The sequence below is a fragment of the Ammospiza caudacuta genome, chromosome 10, assembly GCF_027887145.1.
Source record: "Ammospiza caudacuta isolate bAmmCau1 chromosome 10, bAmmCau1.pri, whole genome shotgun sequence".
Classification (NCBI taxonomy): Eukaryota; Metazoa; Chordata; class Aves; order Passeriformes; family Passerellidae; genus Ammospiza; species Ammospiza caudacuta.
This window is the reverse complement of record NC_080602.1, coordinates 20,596,944-20,613,500: the sequence shown is the minus strand read 5'-3', so window position 1 is coordinate 20,613,500 and position 16,557 is coordinate 20,596,944. Positions and strand designations below refer to the sequence as shown.

Here is a 16,557-nt window from a genome sequence, read left to right as displayed (position 1 = left end):
ATCTTGTCAGATTTAGTAAACTCAGTTGTCCTTGAACAGGTCATGGTTTTACTGCCCTTGTGTTTTTTGGATGTAATTCTTGATGTCACTCTTCCAGGCAAGCTCTTTTTGGAGATAACATGAAGAAGCCACATAGCCTGTCAGAAGCTGATCTGGGCAAGCTCTATACAGCAACATCACTTATGCAGATTGATGATAATGTTATGAGGTATGAAGGGCAATTCCCTGCTCCCCTGTAGAACTCCAGGTACCTTCTCTTCCCAGTGTTTCTCTTGTATGCCCCTTGCTGTGCCTGTGGGACTCTGCTGAAGTACAGTGAACACAACTTCAAATTGTTCAGTAAATTTGAGGTTTATAAGCTATGCTGGGTTTGTATTTAAAAAGACTTTTAGGGAAAGATGAACAAGATCCTAACTTCCTTTCATTTACATGTACAATTAAGTGAAGTAGGGTGTTTTAAAAGAAACACCCTGAGGGCTGCTGGTCTTCAGTTTGCATGTTTGACTTGCCCATGTTCTCAGAATGTTTGAGAAGGCACAGAAACCATCAAGGCATGTGCTGCCAAAGGGTATTGCAAAGAGACTGGGTATTAAAATATTGTCTATGGAAATTGAGCCATTATTTCTGTTTCTGCATGTGTCCTCACTTAAAAGTAATAGTGACATGGCTGGTACAGGTGATATTAATGACAATCTGCTCTATTTCAGGAAATTCCATGGTTATAGCTCACTGAAGGAATACTATGAAGAGGAAAGTTGCCTGCATTACTTGCACAGGGTAAGCTCTTGCAGCAGGCTGTTCTTGCATTAAGGGAAATTACTCTGTGTTTCCTTTTGTGATACCTGCAGATGACTTAGCTGGGATTTTCAGAAATAATCACCCACAGTATATTGAAGTAGAATTTCAGATCTTGCTGCCTCTAACATTGGGGCTAAATTATTTGGGTTCTTCAGTGTGTATAACTCTGGCAGGTGATAGCACCCAAGAGATGGAGACAAAGCCCCACATTCAGCTGAACTGCTCTGAGAGTGTGAGGATAAAGTGGGAAATGGGTGCCTGCATGGAGCCTGCACCTCCAAGGAAGAAAGGCTTACTGGATTCTATGGAGGAGACTCAGGACACTGACAGGCAGATGCTTGAGCAAACTTTTGCCAAAGTGTAATTGAGATCAGTTCTTCCTTTTTCTACTGAACCAGAGAATGGAGATGTTCCAAGGGAGTTTCCTGGACTTTAACCAAGGTGTCCATAACAGAGCTGGCAATAGCTGCCTGGTGTGCAAAGCAATGCAGAGTGAAAACAGGGTGTAGCTCTTTCAATTCTAAGAGTGAGGACTCAGTCTGTTTGCTCTCTGCCTCTTTCTTTGAGGCAAAATTAACTCTGAAATAAGATCTTAATTGAGTTATGCTAAGATACTTTTACAGTTGGTAGATTGACATTCAAATACTAACCCCTTTCTGGTTTGGTTTCTTCTTTTTATGTCATGTTTCCTGATGCAGATCAATGTTCCTCTTCTGTTGGTTAATGCTGCTGATGACCCTCTTGTTCATGAGAGTCTTCTATCAATTCCAAGAGCTCTTTCAGGTATGCTGAATCAGTCTCCTCCAGCTGGGCATGTTTGTGTACCTACAGCTTGCTTACCACATCACAATTCCTGATTTCAAAGCAGCTTGACTTGCCTCCTTACATCTGTAATGCTCTGGGAAGTGTGCTAAGCCTCTTTAAGTCACCAATTGCTAGAACTAACAAGGCTAATCATGAGCAGGAGGAATTTCAGTCCTTTCAGGCACCTCTTGCTTGTGTTGATAGCAGCAGGTTACATTCCTGGATGAAAAAAGATTTCCTCACATCTCCATTGCTCACTGGGATTTAGTAGGAAGATGGGTGGTGGTGACAGTCTGGATGAAGCACAGATAAACTCCCCCTTTGCTGATGAAATGGGGACAGTGCATGCATGGCTCTGTCACTTGGCACTGAACTGGGATCTCTCCCTTGAAAGGAGTTGAGCTGTCTGTCGTCAAACAAGGCAAAAGGTAAATTATCCTTAGAAGCTCAGAAGAGGGAGCTGCTGCTGCTTCATCACACAGAGAGTTGGTGCACAGGGAGGGAAGCAGGGTTCTTTCTTTTCCTGGTCAGAGGCTGTGAGCAGAGAATTTATTCCCAGCTGCTTTCAGAGAGAAGCAAGCACAGAGAGTTTTTCACTGTCCATGCAACAAGATGGTTGATGCACTGTCAGAGCTTAGTGCAGTTTGACATGATGCAAACAGTCCTAGTTCCAGGGAATGTGAGTTAAAGGTGTTCATTTGTTAAAGAATGACAATTCTTACAGCAGTATTTTTTTATTATTGTTTCTATTATTATTATTATTATTATTACTGTTAGGGCCCAGTCAGCAGCATCTCTTGGGCAGCCATTGTCCTGGCAACTCAAGATGCTTTCATTGTCATCTTAAGATGTTATCCTGGAATTTTCTGCCTCTTTTTCTTTTACAGAGAAAAAGGAGAATGTCATGCATGTGCTGCCCCTTCATGGAGGCCACCTGGGATTTTTTGAGGGATCTGTGCTGTTCCCAGAGCCCCTTACCTGGATGGATAAGCTCGTGGTGCAGTATGCCAATGCCATCTGCCAGTGGGAGAAGACAAAGCCTCACTGCTCAGATGCTGAGCAGGCTGTGTCTAGCCAGGAGTAATCGACCCAAAGACTCTGGATCACTTCAGTAAATCTCTATTTGGGAGCATCTTGTTCCCTCACCTGCTGCTTCAGGTCTCCATTCTCCTTGATATCCTATGGCTGGGGTTTGATCACCATGTGTTTTTCCAAAATTGAGTTAAAGCAGAGGTTAACAACTGGTCAGAGCCTCTTTGGATATCCAGTCACGTGGATTTGTAATTTACTGCTCTGCTTGAAGAATTGAGTTGCTGTCTGTAGCTTGTTCCAGGGCTACTGAGCTAAAGACTGCTTGCTTTAATATAGCAGAAGTTTCACATGTCAAAATCTCTTTACCTGCTGGTCAAAAACTTGATCTGCAGCATTTGTTTAGGTGTAGATGATGGGATAACTGTGGCTCTCTTCTCTCTCTGGGTGCTGGAAAATCCCTGTACCAAGCCACAAGCCAGTGAGTGATTCAGCCTGTAAGCCACTATAGTGTGGCTTGGAAAAACAGGTGCTTGACTGCAAGTGTAGTGTCAGCTTTGCACCATCTCAAGGGAAACCTTTTAGTACCTAGGAATGCACTTGTACAAGTGAATCACTTTAAAAATATTCAACTTTTCCATGCTTGAGCTGTGAGTGGATTGGGGTGGCTTTATGCTGCATCTCCAAGAAGAGAAAAGCTGCAGCCTGGTAATGCCAGTTAATGTTTCTGTGTAAACATGTTCTCACTTCAGGACCTGATCAGTCGCCTTCTTGTCACCTTTGCCTCTTTTGAAATACTGTTTTCTTTTCAGTACTGGATTCTTTGTTTGACCTGGGTCTTTTTAAAGCTGGCTCTAGCTTCCAAATGGAAACCCATGATTAAGAATCTGCAGGACTTTTTTCTGTGAGCTCAATTTGCTTGAAAGACTATTTTATGGAAAGCTATTGTACTCTCTTAGGGATTAATTGGTGGGGGGTAGGGTGTATCTGTTTAGATTTACTCCCCTTATGTCCGGGTAAATAATACCAAAATTCCTCCCATTAGCTTTCAGAGCATCAGGTGGGTTTGAGACATGTGACTTGCCTTACAGTTGATGTGGAACCGGTGTCCCCAGCCCTGTGCAGCTGAAATGACATCTTTGCATGGCTGACTACTTCCAGATCTGTGTAATCTGTAGGATTACTGGCTCTGGTAAGACACTGGGCTCTTTCTCACCAGAATTTTTTTTCCACAACCAGACATCCCCTTCTAGTTTTAATGTGCAAAGTGAAGTGTGAAAGCTGTTTGCAGGAAAGCTGGCTACTCACCTGTGCTTTTCCCTCAAGTGGCAGCTATGGTCTGTGCCAAAATAGTTGTTAAAGGAAAGTTGTCCCATGACAATCTGGAGACTGAAACTAGTGGTAAAAATCTTTTTTTTTTTCCCCTTACTGTTTGTTCTCTCAATGTTGTAGAGTCATTAATCCATCCATAGAGTTTCTTTATCACCGTGTCAGTGAAGTTCTTTTCCTGTCACAACTTCCCTCATCAGCACTTTATTGCTTCAGCCTTGGTCTGTGTTCAGGCACTTTAATTTATAGCTTAAGGGTGAAACAAGCTGCAAGTCTTCAGGCTGGTAACAACAAACCTGGGGAACAAGCCTCCTGGACTGCCCTGTCCCTGAACTTCAGTAGGTTGAGTAGGTGGGGTTTCATTTTAATAAAGCAATAATTAACTATTGTAGCAAAGATGCATTGTCATATCAGGAAATTCCTTTCATTTGCCTTAGGCCAAACACCTTGGCCTGTGATCCACGGTGAACTGTGGATGTCTGCACATTCTCCTAGTCAGTAAATCTCGGCTTTTTTTCTTCAAAGAGAAGATGAAACTAAGTAAAGCTACAGCAAGATTTGGCTGTGCTTGTGGCTGTTCCTTAAGAACTATTTTAGGGCATCAGTTAGCAAGGATATTCTTAGCTGATGGATATCTTGTCTCTGTGTTATGTTCTTATACTGCATCACTAAAGTATGTCATAAAAGACATTTCAGTTTTTTTGCTTAAGTAGTGTTCATGTAATATTCATTTGGTATGACTTAAATATCTCCTCACTTCAGCAGAAGTGTAAACAACACATGTACACATCAAATAGCTACAGTATAAATTTAGGTGTCTAAGTCTCCCAAAATGAGGTGAGCAACTGGACAGTTCTCAAAGCAGCAGGAGCAGTACCTTTGTCTAATCAAGTAGAGATTTTTCTTTAAACTTGGAGAGCCTTTCTGAGGAGTACTCCTTCCTACCCCACAACCCCAGCCTTCAGAAGTGCCAGTGCTGTGGACTTTCTGAAACTCTCCACTACAGAAGTACCATGGGTCTCTGTCTTGCTCCTTTGCCCTGGTTTTGCACTTGAATCTAAAACTGCTCAAATCACTTGTGACTTGACTGAGTCTGGCTTATTTGGGGAAGGACAGCTTTTGTTGTGGCTTTTTTGTGCAAGGTTTCTGGAGCTTGAGCTTCAGCTTAAGCCTGTAGGTGGAAGCAGTGTAAAAAAAAAAAAGCTGTTCTCTCCATCTCAACAAATTTGATGCTTCTTTCAAAGCAAGACTTGTAGTCAGACTTCGTCCAGTCTCATATGAAATGCTCTTATCTCCCAAAATAAGGCAATACTACTCTTGTTGTGTGGGCAGGTGGTCTTTATTTGCCCAGTGAACCCAGCCTTAAATGCAGTCTGAATTTTTCAGTCTTAGAGGTGAAGTCTTTCATCTCTTGTCCAAACACATGAGGCTGCTGAAGTGTGCACTTGTAGATCATTGCAGTGTGGTGTGATAGAGCAGTTCAAGATTACAGCTTGGTGAATCTGACATGTGCTCTGCTTAGTTTCAAACTGGGATTAGAAAAATCATTAGGAGAGCTCTTCCATGGGTAGTCTCATGGTAGACACACCTTCCCCATCACTGAATGTAAGTAGCACTTGAGCATGAACCCTGAGGACCCTCTCAATGAGACAGCAAGTTGCAGAACAATTACTCTTTGATGGTTAGGCTGGTCCAACCATCACCTTTGCTGTTTTTCTGGAGGTATCTGAAGATGGTAAATAAGCAGCTCAGACTTGCTCTGACTGAGCACAAGGAACTTCAGCTTCCACTACATGAGCTCTGCCAGCATTTTTAATTGTCCCTTTGTTCTAAATCAAGGTGTTTTCAGGTGTGTCTGGCAGTGTTGTAGTTGCACTGTAAAGGCAAACAGTGAACTTCCTTGCAATCCTTTTCCTGAGTGTTTTTCTGCAGTTTCTGTTTATGAAGGTATGGGATACAAAGACAGGGCATTAAGTAAAAATGTTGGGAACTATTAACTCCAGTACTGAATTTAACCAAGCTACGTGTGTGTCATCTCTCCTGGGCCTGTCACAAGTTCCTAGACCACAGCCCTTTGACACATGGTGCCTTGCCCTTTTCCTCCTCCTCCCCTGACATCAGCATATCTAGAGACTTCAGTAACAGCTCTGTCAGAGCTTTTGGGGCTTTGCTTTTTGGTGAATGAATTTTCAGACACTGAGGCACACCAGTGATGCACATGGCACAATTGAGTGCTGACTTAAAGGACCTTTGTGGGCAGCCCACAACTGGCTGCAGTCAGTTTCAAGGCTGAAAATAACAATGTATATAAGCAGTGGATCACTTTCAACTCTCTGCTCCTTTAGCAGTAGGAATTGAGTCATAGAAGCAGGATTTGCTTTGCTTAAGTGTGACTTGTTATCCTGCAATCCCAAAGTTTTTGTCTGCTAACCCTCCAGCAGCATAGCTGGAGGTAAATTGCTCAAGTGGCTGCATCTCAAAGGAAAGAGCAGAGAGTACCATCTTCAGGACTTAATTGCCAGTTTAGTCACCTGGATTGCTTCCAGGTTTTTCTGGAAATGCTGTGCTTGTCTGGAGCTTAATGAAATTCTTCAATCTTTTTTTGTGAGACCAGAGAAGGCCTGAGCCTTGTGCTGCCTGTGTAAGTCACTTGTTGTAAAGAACATCTTGTTTCTGGTTTGAGTCATACTCCATGTCTGTATCCCTTCTGTGGGTTGGCTCATTTGGGAAGGTGCTGGAGCCACAGTGACTCAAAGCAGTGTCTCTTCCATGGCTTCTGGGTGAAAAGCAAACAGCCCTTCTTTGTGAGGACTTTAGGATTTTTCTCCAAGCTTAGAATGCCTCAGAGCAGCACCAGCCCGAGGGAGGGTGCCCTGTTCCTGTACCCTCCTCTCAGTGACAGTGACACTGGCCTGGGCTTCCTCAGCTGTCAGGGCAGCTTAGGCACAAGTGCCATCAATGAGTCAAAGCAGTTGCCAGCTTTCCATGCTGTGCTGGAAAGGTTTCTGGAGTTACCCTGACCATCTGTACAAGGTGGCACAAAGCCCCTTTGCTTTGGTCTGACTGACAAGCTCCCATTGTAATCAAAGTTTTTGTATGACCAGAGAGAAGATACAGAATTTTCTTCTTGGATCTCTACTATAGTTCTGCTGGGATGTTGACCCATCTCATGTTCTCTGCCAACTAAAAAGTCTTTATTTTAAAATTTTTAAAAAGCCAAATAAAACCCATTTGTATTTGTTATAACTGAATCCTACTGCTTTGCCCAAGTCAACAGCTTTCCAAAGGGGCATTTTGTCTCATTGTTACATGATACTTGACTGTAATTCCCAGTGACAGATCTCTAGCCATTCTTCTTGAGAAAGCATAACCTCTTTCTCTGAAAGTTCCTAGCCAAAAAGGTGTGTAAAGAGGTTGGGAAGAGGAGACCTGTGCCCTTGTTTCTCTCATGCAGCTGTGTTAGAACAGGCAGAGTGACTTCCAGTGGTCTTGGTGAGCAGTTGACTATGGAAATATTTTCAATTTGGCAAAATTATATTCTGTAACTATCTCTAAATGCTGCCCTGAAGAAGCCTGTATATTGAGACACCCTCCCTGCTGCCATGTTCTGAGTCAGATTCTCTGGAGCTGAGAGCTGCGGGGGAGATGATTTGCAACTAGCAATGCAATTTTTCTATATCTGCTGATGTTTACCTTTAAAATTATATATAAATATATATAAAACTGTCTTTGATTTTTTTCTTTAATTTTTGTTCTTGTGTGGTGTAAAATGGAAGTCATTGCAAAACAAAATGTAATTTTGTTATCTTTGATTCAGTGGGGTTTCTTTATTTAAAAATAAAGGACTTATTGAAGTCAGTGCTCCAGCTCGTGCCTGTGTGTGAAGTTCCATATGTTGGCAGAGGCTCTCAGTGTTCCCTGAGGCTCAGCTTGGGGAGCTGGCTGGGGGAAGGTGGTATAAGTGGTGCTCAAGCCTTTCCTGGTTGCTTTTTGTCTTCTGCCCAAGAAGAGGTCTTTGATGCCACTCTGGTGGAGAATGGGTATAGCATCAGCTTCAAAAGGGCACATCTGCCATGAAACTACTGAAAAAGAGTTATTTTTGCTGCTGGAATAGAACAGCTGCTATTTTTCCCTATGTGAGAGCAAGTGCAGTGCCTGATCTTTCAGCTGCTGGCAGAAGAAACACAAACCAGCTCCTGTGGCCAGGACAGTGACATCTGTGACCCTTGAGTGTACAAAAGCACTGCTCACCTGACCTAACAGCTCTCCACTGTGTGATTTATTGCCTACAGCCCAAGGGAGGGAGTTGTGCAGGGTAACTGGGACTGGTGCCATGCTGGGGCAGCTGGACTGGGTGCTCTGTGGGACACAATAGCCCTCATCTGTAACTTATTGGCCATTGTGAATTAGCTGTTAGATCCACTTCAGAGCTCCTTCCTGCCTTGCTCAGTCACTCAGCTGCCAGCTCTGCTGTGCTGCTCTGTGTCTCCCCATCACAGCAAGCTCCTGGCTGACAATTCGTCACAGGAGTGCTGAGCAGCCACAGGCACCTCCCAAGAGCTGTGACTGTCCCAGTGCAAACCCCAGAGGCAGCAATGTGATACTCCTGTCTCTGTGGATGAGGTTTTTTTTCCCCCTTGTTCTGTTTCCACAAGCTGCAGTTGCTCTGCCTCCCAGGCAAGCTGTGCTGTTGTGTTTGCACTGGCCTGATGCTTGCAGGGTTGTCACACGTGCTTTCCTTGGGATGGCTCCAGGTACAGAAAGGAGCCAAAGGAGGTGGAGAAGTGCCTTTTGCTCTGTCTCCTGCACAGCCTCAGGCTTCAGGACTCTCCATGCATGGACTCAGCAAGCAGCTGAGGCTGGAGCAAACATCTAACCCCAGGCAGGCCCTGTCCTGTTTGGTTTGAGCCTGAGCCAGTGCCCTGCTGAAATGTGGCTCTTGTCAGCCCCTCCGCCTCAGCCAGCCCTGGGTAGGGGGGCTGATCTGGATGATGAAAAGGACACACATGGAGCTGGGAGGGAGGACAGGACCCACTGTGGGAGCAGGCTCAGGGAGAATGTAACCTTGACAGAGACCAGGAGCTTGTTCCTTTCTGAGCCCTGCTGCTGGCCAAGGGAGGAGATGGTCTGGGAATGGGTGTCCAATTTACTCTTTGGAGGAGATGCCTGGTTCATGAACCAGAACAGACTCTCTAGACAGGGACAGCTACCTATGCCTCCCTCCTCCCCACCTGAGCAAGCTGTAATTAGTGTCAGATGCAGCTGGTTTGCTGCACAGGTACCATCCTCTGCCCTCCATGGTGACTTTTGGCAGGGCTTCCCTGAATGAGCTCCCTTTCACAGTGCAGTGCTGGGAGAAACAGCTGTGCTGAGGCTTTTGAAGGATTTAGGAGGGTATATTCTTGTCTTTCAATTGTTTTGTGATTGAAACAATCTCCTAGTCCCAATGGCTCCTGCAGGTTCTGTTCTCCTCCCTGCCCAAGCAGGAATTGGGCAGAGACAGCTCCACCTGGGACCCTGGTTGGGTTTTTGTTTGCATCTGTTCCCTGGTTTGTTTGTTTCTCTTCCCTGGTTAGAACAGATAAGGAAGAACTGGGGGCCCTTTCTCAGGCAAGAAAAGGACTTGATCTGGAATGCAGGAGGATGGAGATGGGCAGTGCCTTGATCCTGGTGCCAAAGTGCAGTCAGTGATGAGGGCACTGGGGTCTCCTGCCAAACACTGGTCTCCTTAGAACCACCAACACAGCCAGCACCCAGAAAGCTGTGCCCCTGCTCCTCACCATGAGGCACCAGAGCTCTGCTTTAAACACTTTATTTCTCCCTCACTGTAGCCCTCCCTTCCCAGAGCAGACACTCTCCTGTCCTCCCCTTGCAGCTCCATGAAAGGCTGTGGGAGAGGGCTGGTGGCCTCCTTTCTCCAGTAGCTCCAGAGGGAAGGATGCTGTGCCTGGGAAGGACAGCCCTGTGCCTGGAGTGGGGACAGGAGGGACAGGCATGGAGCAGCACACCCAGGCTGCTGCAGCACAAACAGTCACTCAAGCAACGCTACAGGAGGGAGGTGGTGGGGTTAGAGGGCCACCTCTGGTGCTGTGGTATAGGGGAGGCAGCAGGCTCCTGCTTTAGAGAGCTGTGTCCTCAGACTCGATGCGAGGCCCAAAGAGCTTCTCTGCAGTTGCTTTGCCATCGTACTTGGGCAGGTTGCCACCAAAGTCTGCTGGCAAGATGTCAGCATCAATCTCCTGGTAGAAGGATTCCAGCTCCTCGCCGTGCACAAAGACCTGGGGGAGATGGGAGTGACCCTCAGCAGCGGACCAGGACAGCTCTTCCCAGCTGCTCTGTTCCACCCAAGGAGGTGCCTTTGCCTGCAGGTCCCTTTCCCACACTCACCCTCTCCAGCAGTTTGCTCTTCAGGAAGGGTTTGACCACGTTGTAGGTGGTGGTGAAGTACCAAGGCTGGTGGATGAAGTGGACGGCCTTGAACCGCGCTGGGAAGGAGTCCTGGGATCCCAAACCCAGACACAGATGGTTACAGATCTTACCCTTGCTCAGATCTTACCCCGATCTGAGCAGGCAGCAATGGATACACCAGCACTGGCACAGCACTCCTTGCTCCGACCCAGAGGATCAACCACCCCCACCTCAGGAGCACCAGGGAGCTGAAGAACCTCCCAGACTGCTCCCACCTCATGAGAAGGACCTTCCCTGGGAAGAGCCAAGTGTCTTTGGCATTTGGTCCAAGGGCAGAAATGCTGGAGTGCCTGTGTCTCCATTCAGCCTGCAGCAGGCTGGGCTGAGAGGCTCATGAGGAAAGCCCTCCAGGCCATGCCCTAGGATGCTGCAAGGAGTGGTAGCACTGCTTCTGGTCAGGCATTTGAGAAGGCAGGGAGATGGAGTGGGGAAATTTTTGCAGGGTTAAGCCAATTAGCTGGCAAGGCAGGGAAAGGGTGATGGGGAACAGCCTCTCCACAATGTTTTCACATTGTTCCAGCACGGTGGCAGTCCCAAACCCTGCTAGCCCTGCCTCTGAGCTCCCTGCTTGCCCAGGGTCCCCTCTGCCACTGCTGGGTGCAGACTTTGCCACCTCACCTGCAGCATGTCCACCATCTTCTTGAGCTCAGAGGGTTTGATCCCTGATGCTTGCTGCATGGTGAAGCCCTTGAAGTTCTCAATGATGCAGAACCCATTGATCTGGGTCTCTTCATTCTCCAGCAGCTTCTCCAAGATAATACAATAGGCACGAAGGATCTAATGGAGAGGAGAGACAGCAGGATCTTGTATGAGGTCTCACCTGCCATAGACCTAGAGGGTACTCAGGAGGAGTCCCATGGAGTGTTATCCAGGGTCTGTTGGACTCCAGCCTGCTTGTCACAGCCAGCCCCCAGATTTCAGAGCAGGGACAGGGTGAACACATTCTCTTTTCAAGTCATGAGTATCAGATCTGGATCAGTGATACACTGAGACCAGATTCAGAGCTGAGCAGGAAAGGAAACTGGGAGAAGATTTGAAGACCTCTTTGCCAAGAAGCCCTTCCCATGCCCTGTGCCTCAGTTTCCTCCTCTGGCCCTGATTTAATGGTGTGGTGCCTTTCTTCTGCCCATGTTACAGAGGCTGGGGGATGCACCCATTAATTTGGTATCTTGCACTGCATCCTTTGGGGTGGACCATGCTCTCCCAGGCTCCCTCAAAGGATAAATGCAAAGGGCTGCAGATTTACTTCCACCTATATGGCTGGACAGATGCACATGTATGTGTAAGGATGCTGTGCTCACAGTGAGTGTGTGTGTAAGGATGCTGTGCTCACTGTGTGTGTGTGTAAGGATGCTCAGTGTGTGTGTGTGTGTAAGGAGGCTGTGCTCACTGTGTGTGTAAGGATGCTCAGTGTGTGTGTGTGTAAGGATGTTGTGCTCACAGGTCCGAGCAGGAAAAGCCCAAAAGCAGCACCGCAGCTGTGGGAGCAGCCTCTGATCTGGGCTCACCTCATCGAAGGTGATCTCCTCGTAGTCCCAGTTCTCGATGTTGAAGAGCATCACCACGCGGCCGTACTTGTCCCTGCTGGCCAGGATGCCGGGGTAGCCCGCCTCGATGGTGCTGCGCACCGCCTCGGGGCTCAGGTTGTCAAACAGCTCGGGGTACTGCTGCCGGAAATTCACGTAGCCTGCAGAGGCAAAAATTGGGAACACTGGCTGCTTGCCCAGCCTCGGGAAGCTGGGGGAGCTGCCAGAGATGGGATGGGCTGGTGATGGTGAGATGTCAGAGCCCAGAGCTGTGGAAAGCTCTGCCTGTGGCACACGTGGGTCAGGTCTCCTCCAGCAAAGGGGGAAAGAGGGAAAGCAAAGAGGGAAAGCAAAGAGGGAAAGAGAAACTCAGCAGCAGACCAGCCCCAGCATGCTTGGTGCAATCCCTCCCCTTGCCAGGAGCTTCCCACACCCGCTTTCTCTCCAACACCTTAAAAAGCAGATAAAGTAATTTCCCCCTCATTTCCCTTCTCCTTTTCCTCCCTGTTTGGGTGAAAACCCCCATCTACCCTCTCTTGGCACCCTGCAGGCACAAAACAAGGAATTTAGTCCTGGGAAAATGCAGGCAAACAAAACAGCTCGTCGGAGAGCCAGCGCTGATAATTACAACTCATTATCCCCTAAGCTGATACAAAGAAGAGCAGAGCTGGAGCCAGGCAGGTTCCAGCCAGCAGCCAGCCTGTGGGCTGCCCTTCTGCTCCCCCTCCACCCCTCTGGGTCACTCCCAGTGTGAGGAGAGGGTGCCACAAGCACCCCAACCTGTCCCCAGACCTGGGCGTGCCCCAGGGGTGAAAATATCCCCAGGCACCGTGCACAGGAGCATCAGGAGGGTGCAGAGCTGGCTCCTTACAGGGGTACAGAGGGAGGACTGTAGGGCATGTACAGGGCATGGGTCTCTCAAGGGGATGCAGCTCAAGCCAGCTGGGTTTGCTGCATGAGCAAAACCATCACCAAATGTGAGAGGTTTTTTCTGTTTTGTTTGGGTAAATTTGCAAGGAATGGGACTGTCCTGGTGCTGCAGGATGCCTGGTGTCACCCTCATTTATTTCCTCCCTCATCCCAACTCCTTCCAAGCCCCTCAACCTGATGTTTTCTATTCATCACCTCTCTTCAAACCCTGACTTTTTCTATTTACCCCCTCTCTTAATTCCCTTCCCATATCAGGGTCCTGCTCTGCCAGCACAGCCCAGTCTGGGCTAGGAGGCACCAGCACAGGACTGTGAGCTGCTGGGGGATGTGTACCCTCATTCTCACCCAGCATCAAAGCCCAGGAGCCCTCCCCACCTTTCAGCAGGTCACAGGCTCTGTTCCCTCCCCACCTTTCAGCAGGTCACGGGCTCTGTGCCCTCCCCACCTTTCAGCAGGTCACGGGCTCTGTTCCCTCCCCACCTTTCAGCAGGTCATAGGCTCTGTGCACGTCGAACTTGCGGGCGCGGATGAAGCGGAGCAGGAAGGAGTCGTCCCTCTCCTGCACCTTCTCGGCCACCTTCTGGCAAACATCCTCACCGCCCGCCCGCTCCTGCACCAGCTCCCGCAGCGCCTTCACCGCCACCTCCCGCTTCTCCTCCGTCTCGTTCAGCTCGTCCTTTGCCTGGGGGGAGCAGAGAGGGCACCCAGTGATGGGCACGCGTGCTGAAACACCCCGGGGGTGTCACAGACATCTTTTATGAAAAATCCTTTCCTTAGAATTTTTCCTCCTGAGAAACCTCAAAAACAAAATGTAGATGATGATTATCTGATGCTATAGAATGCAACAAGTAAATCTGTAATTAATCTCATGCAGTTGTTTCTAATTAATAACCAATCACAGTCAGCTAACTCAGACTCTCAGTCCAAGTGACAAGCCTTTGTTATAATTCCTTTTTTTTCTATTCTTAGCTAGCCTTCTGATGAAATCCTTTCTTCTATTCTTTTAGTATAATTTTAATATATCATAAAATAATAAATCAAGCCTTCTAAAACTTAGAGTCAGATCTTCATCTCTTCCCTCATCCTCAGACCCCTGTGAACACTGTCACATGGGGGTCCTGAAGGTACTCAGAAACTGGGGGAGGACAGTCAAGCTCCTTGCAGCATCCCAGCACAAGGAGGGCAAGGTCACTGAATCCCCAACCTGGAGACATTTTGGTAAGTGCATCCCCCCTTCACTGCCACCTCCCTCTTCTCCTCTGTCTCATTCAGCTCGTCCTTTGCCTGGGAGGAGCAGAGAGGGGAACCAGTGATGGGCACACATGCTGAAACACCCCGGGGGTCGTGGAGGCACCCAAAAACTGGGGGAGGACAGTAAAGCTCCTTGCAGCATCCCAGCACAGGGAGGGCAGGTTCACTCAATCCCCAGCCTGGAGACATTTTGGCGAGTGCAAGAGACAGCAGAAAGTCTCCCCTGTCCCCTGAGGAGCAGGAGCTGCACCTTCCCCCCGTTCCCCACAGCTGCCTCACCTTCTGCAGGGTGTGTGGGGGGATCTTCTCGCACTTCCCGAAGACGGGCCCGTGGTCCTTGGTGGTGAGGCGCTCCAGCTTGGAGCGCAGCGCCTGCTCCTCCTCCGACACGATGCGGAACGTGCCCGTCTGCGGGGAGGAGAGGCTGTGGGGGCTCCCCAGACAGCCCCCCAGCCCCCTGCCCCACCTGGGAGCTCTGGGCAAGGGGAGAGGCTCCACACAAGGGGGTGCAGTGGGTTAGGGATGGGCTGTGTGCTGCTTGGACCGAGGTGCACCCTGTAGGGAGGGCATGGTCAGGGCACAGAGGATGGGGCAGCGTGGGGATGGTACTCACAACTGCAGACATGCTGTCCTCTGTCTTCTGTCGGCAGCAGGACACTGCAGAGGGAAGGAGGAATCAGCATGGATCCAAATGGTCTCCACAGCCTCCCTTATGCCCCATTTCCTGACATATTGCACAAATAGGGGCAGAAGTGGGGGTCCAGAGGAGACCCCCAACTTTCTTCATCTCCATCACCTACTGCCTGCATTTCTGCCTACCCGAGGAGGCCAAGCAGCCTGAAGAAACACCAGGGATGTTTGCAAAAGCAGCTTAAAAATCTGTGTATTGATCATCTGATACTTCATATGTTTTTCTCAGTCTGCCTTTCCTCTTTTGGCTGGGGGTATCTCAACCTGCCCTCACCCAGGTAGTCTCAGACCACCTTCCCATTGGCAGAGACAAGCATCCAAATTTGGCCAGGCAGCCAGCTCATCCTTTTATTTCTACTACCAAAATAAATAATATTACCAAAATAAATACTCATCCCCAAAGTATTTCCCAAACTCTCAAGTCTCACTGCTCCACCAGCTGCAAGGCTGGACTGCAAACCTCTCAGCATCTTTCCAATGCAGTCTGGGTGAAACACCTTGTTCCCATTCACGAGGAGGAGGAGGGCTGCCTTCATCCTGCCTCCAGCACCTACCCCTGCCTGGCTGTAGCCCCAGCTCCAAGCCCAGGCTGTGCGAGCAATGCTTGGCTCCAGCTCACCCATTTCCCAGGGCCATCCTCTTTCCCTCAACCTCCTGGGGAAAGGACAGGCATCAAAACCAATTCAAGCTCTGGACATGCCAGGTTGAGTGAGGTTGATGGTCTTCAACGCTGTTCTTCCAGTTGAAAACTGTCCTGGGTACTCACCAGGAGGAGCAGAAGTGTCCTGAGCAGGTGAGTGCACAGAGCTGAGGTGGGAGCAGGGGTGGCGAGGCCGGAGTGGAGCAGGAGGGAGCTGGGCGAAAGCTTTGTAGAGTCACCGGGTTGGGATTAGACCGTCACAAGGCATCAACTCACTGCAGCTTTGCAATTAAGTCAGCCCAGCCCAGGAAAGAAACCCCATTAAAACATTACAAAAGGCAGCTGAGGAGAGAGAAGGAGGGAGCCGGGGCTCCACGGCCAGCGGGAGCGTGTGTGGGGAGGCGGGCTGGATGCCGGGCCCGATTAACAAAGTATAAAAGCTCCTTGTTGTGTAACTCGCTCATTAGCACGGGGCAGGGGCAGAGGCAGGGGGTGGGCAGCCTGCCATCCCGGCCCGCTCCCCGGGGTGAGCAGGACAGGTCTGTTCCCCAGCTCCTGCCCCACAAACCCTGGCAAGGCCCTGCTGTGAGTTCGGCTGCGTGGGCAAGGCCCTGCTGTGAGTTCGGCTGTGCGGGCAGGGTCTGGCTGCGGGGATGGGTCTGTGGCAGAGGATGCTCCTGAGGCTCTCCAGTTCCTCCCCTATGGGGCCTCCCAAACCAGCATCCATACAAGGCCCCTTTCAGCTTTTATAAAAAAAAGGCACAGATAAAATCTCTACAATGCCCTCAAGTGATGATTGACTGCTCGGAGCTCTGGGAGCTGGAGATGCCACAGACCCATAAGGGAGGGGAGCCCCAGGATGTGGGAGAAACAAAGCTCAGCCCACGTGTGGGTGCAGCAGGATGGCAAAAGGGCTTTTCTGGGATGCTCCAGCATGCTGAAGCTACACAGGGCAGGAGAGCCCTTGCAGCCTTAATTCTTTGGGTCAAGGGTTGTGGGATCTGTGTGAAGATGTGGAGAGGATGGAGTGGTGCTCAAGCCCAGGAGAGGAGCTTGGCCAGGCTCTTACCATGGTGGGGATTTTGGGGAGGT

General features: G+C 49.0%; 2 protein-coding genes across 3 annotated transcripts in view; one reads left to right on the top strand and one right to left on the bottom strand.

Annotated features, from left to right (window-relative positions):
• Positions 1–7,826, top strand: part of ABHD2 (abhydrolase domain containing 2, acylglycerol lipase) — a 36,052-nt gene extending 28,226 nt beyond the window's left edge. For both annotated transcript variants that reach the window (XM_058811165.1, XM_058811166.1), the window contains exons 8-11: positions 98–208; positions 708–777; positions 1,497–1,581; positions 2,490–7,826. In XM_058811165.1, the coding sequence (XP_058667148.1) occupies positions 98–208; positions 708–777; positions 1,497–1,581; positions 2,490–2,686 (463 nt within the window). In that variant the 3' untranslated portion in view covers positions 2,687–7,826. The remainder of the gene's footprint in view (positions 1–97; positions 209–707; positions 778–1,496; positions 1,582–2,489) is intronic.
• A 2,253-nt stretch (positions 7,827–10,079) lies between these two features.
• Positions 10,080–14,760, bottom strand: RLBP1 (retinaldehyde binding protein 1). The gene is made up of 7 exons (XM_058811732.1): positions 14,749–14,760; positions 14,415–14,543; positions 13,365–13,566; positions 11,937–12,115; positions 11,047–11,205; positions 10,348–10,458; positions 10,080–10,238 (listed from the first exon to the last, which is right to left on the bottom strand). The coding sequence occupies exons 1-7, from the start codon at positions 14,758–14,760 to the stop codon at positions 10,080–10,082; spliced, it is 951 nt and encodes a 316-aa protein (XP_058667715.1).
• Between the last annotated feature and the right edge of the window lie 1,797 nt (positions 14,761–16,557).

What these genes read in the sequence shown, in the direction of transcription:
- RLBP1 (XM_058811732.1), bottom strand. An exon ending in CCCCACACACCCTGCAGAAG is followed by an intron (nt 13,567 to 14,414) that starts GTGAGGCAGCTG and finishes TGCTCCCCCCAG; the next exon opens with GCAAAGGACGAGCTGAACGA. An exon ending in AGGAGATCACCTTCGATGAG is followed by an intron (nt 11,206 to 11,936) that starts GTGAGCCCAGAT and finishes CCTCTCCATTAG; the next exon opens with ATCCTTCGTGCCTATTGTAT.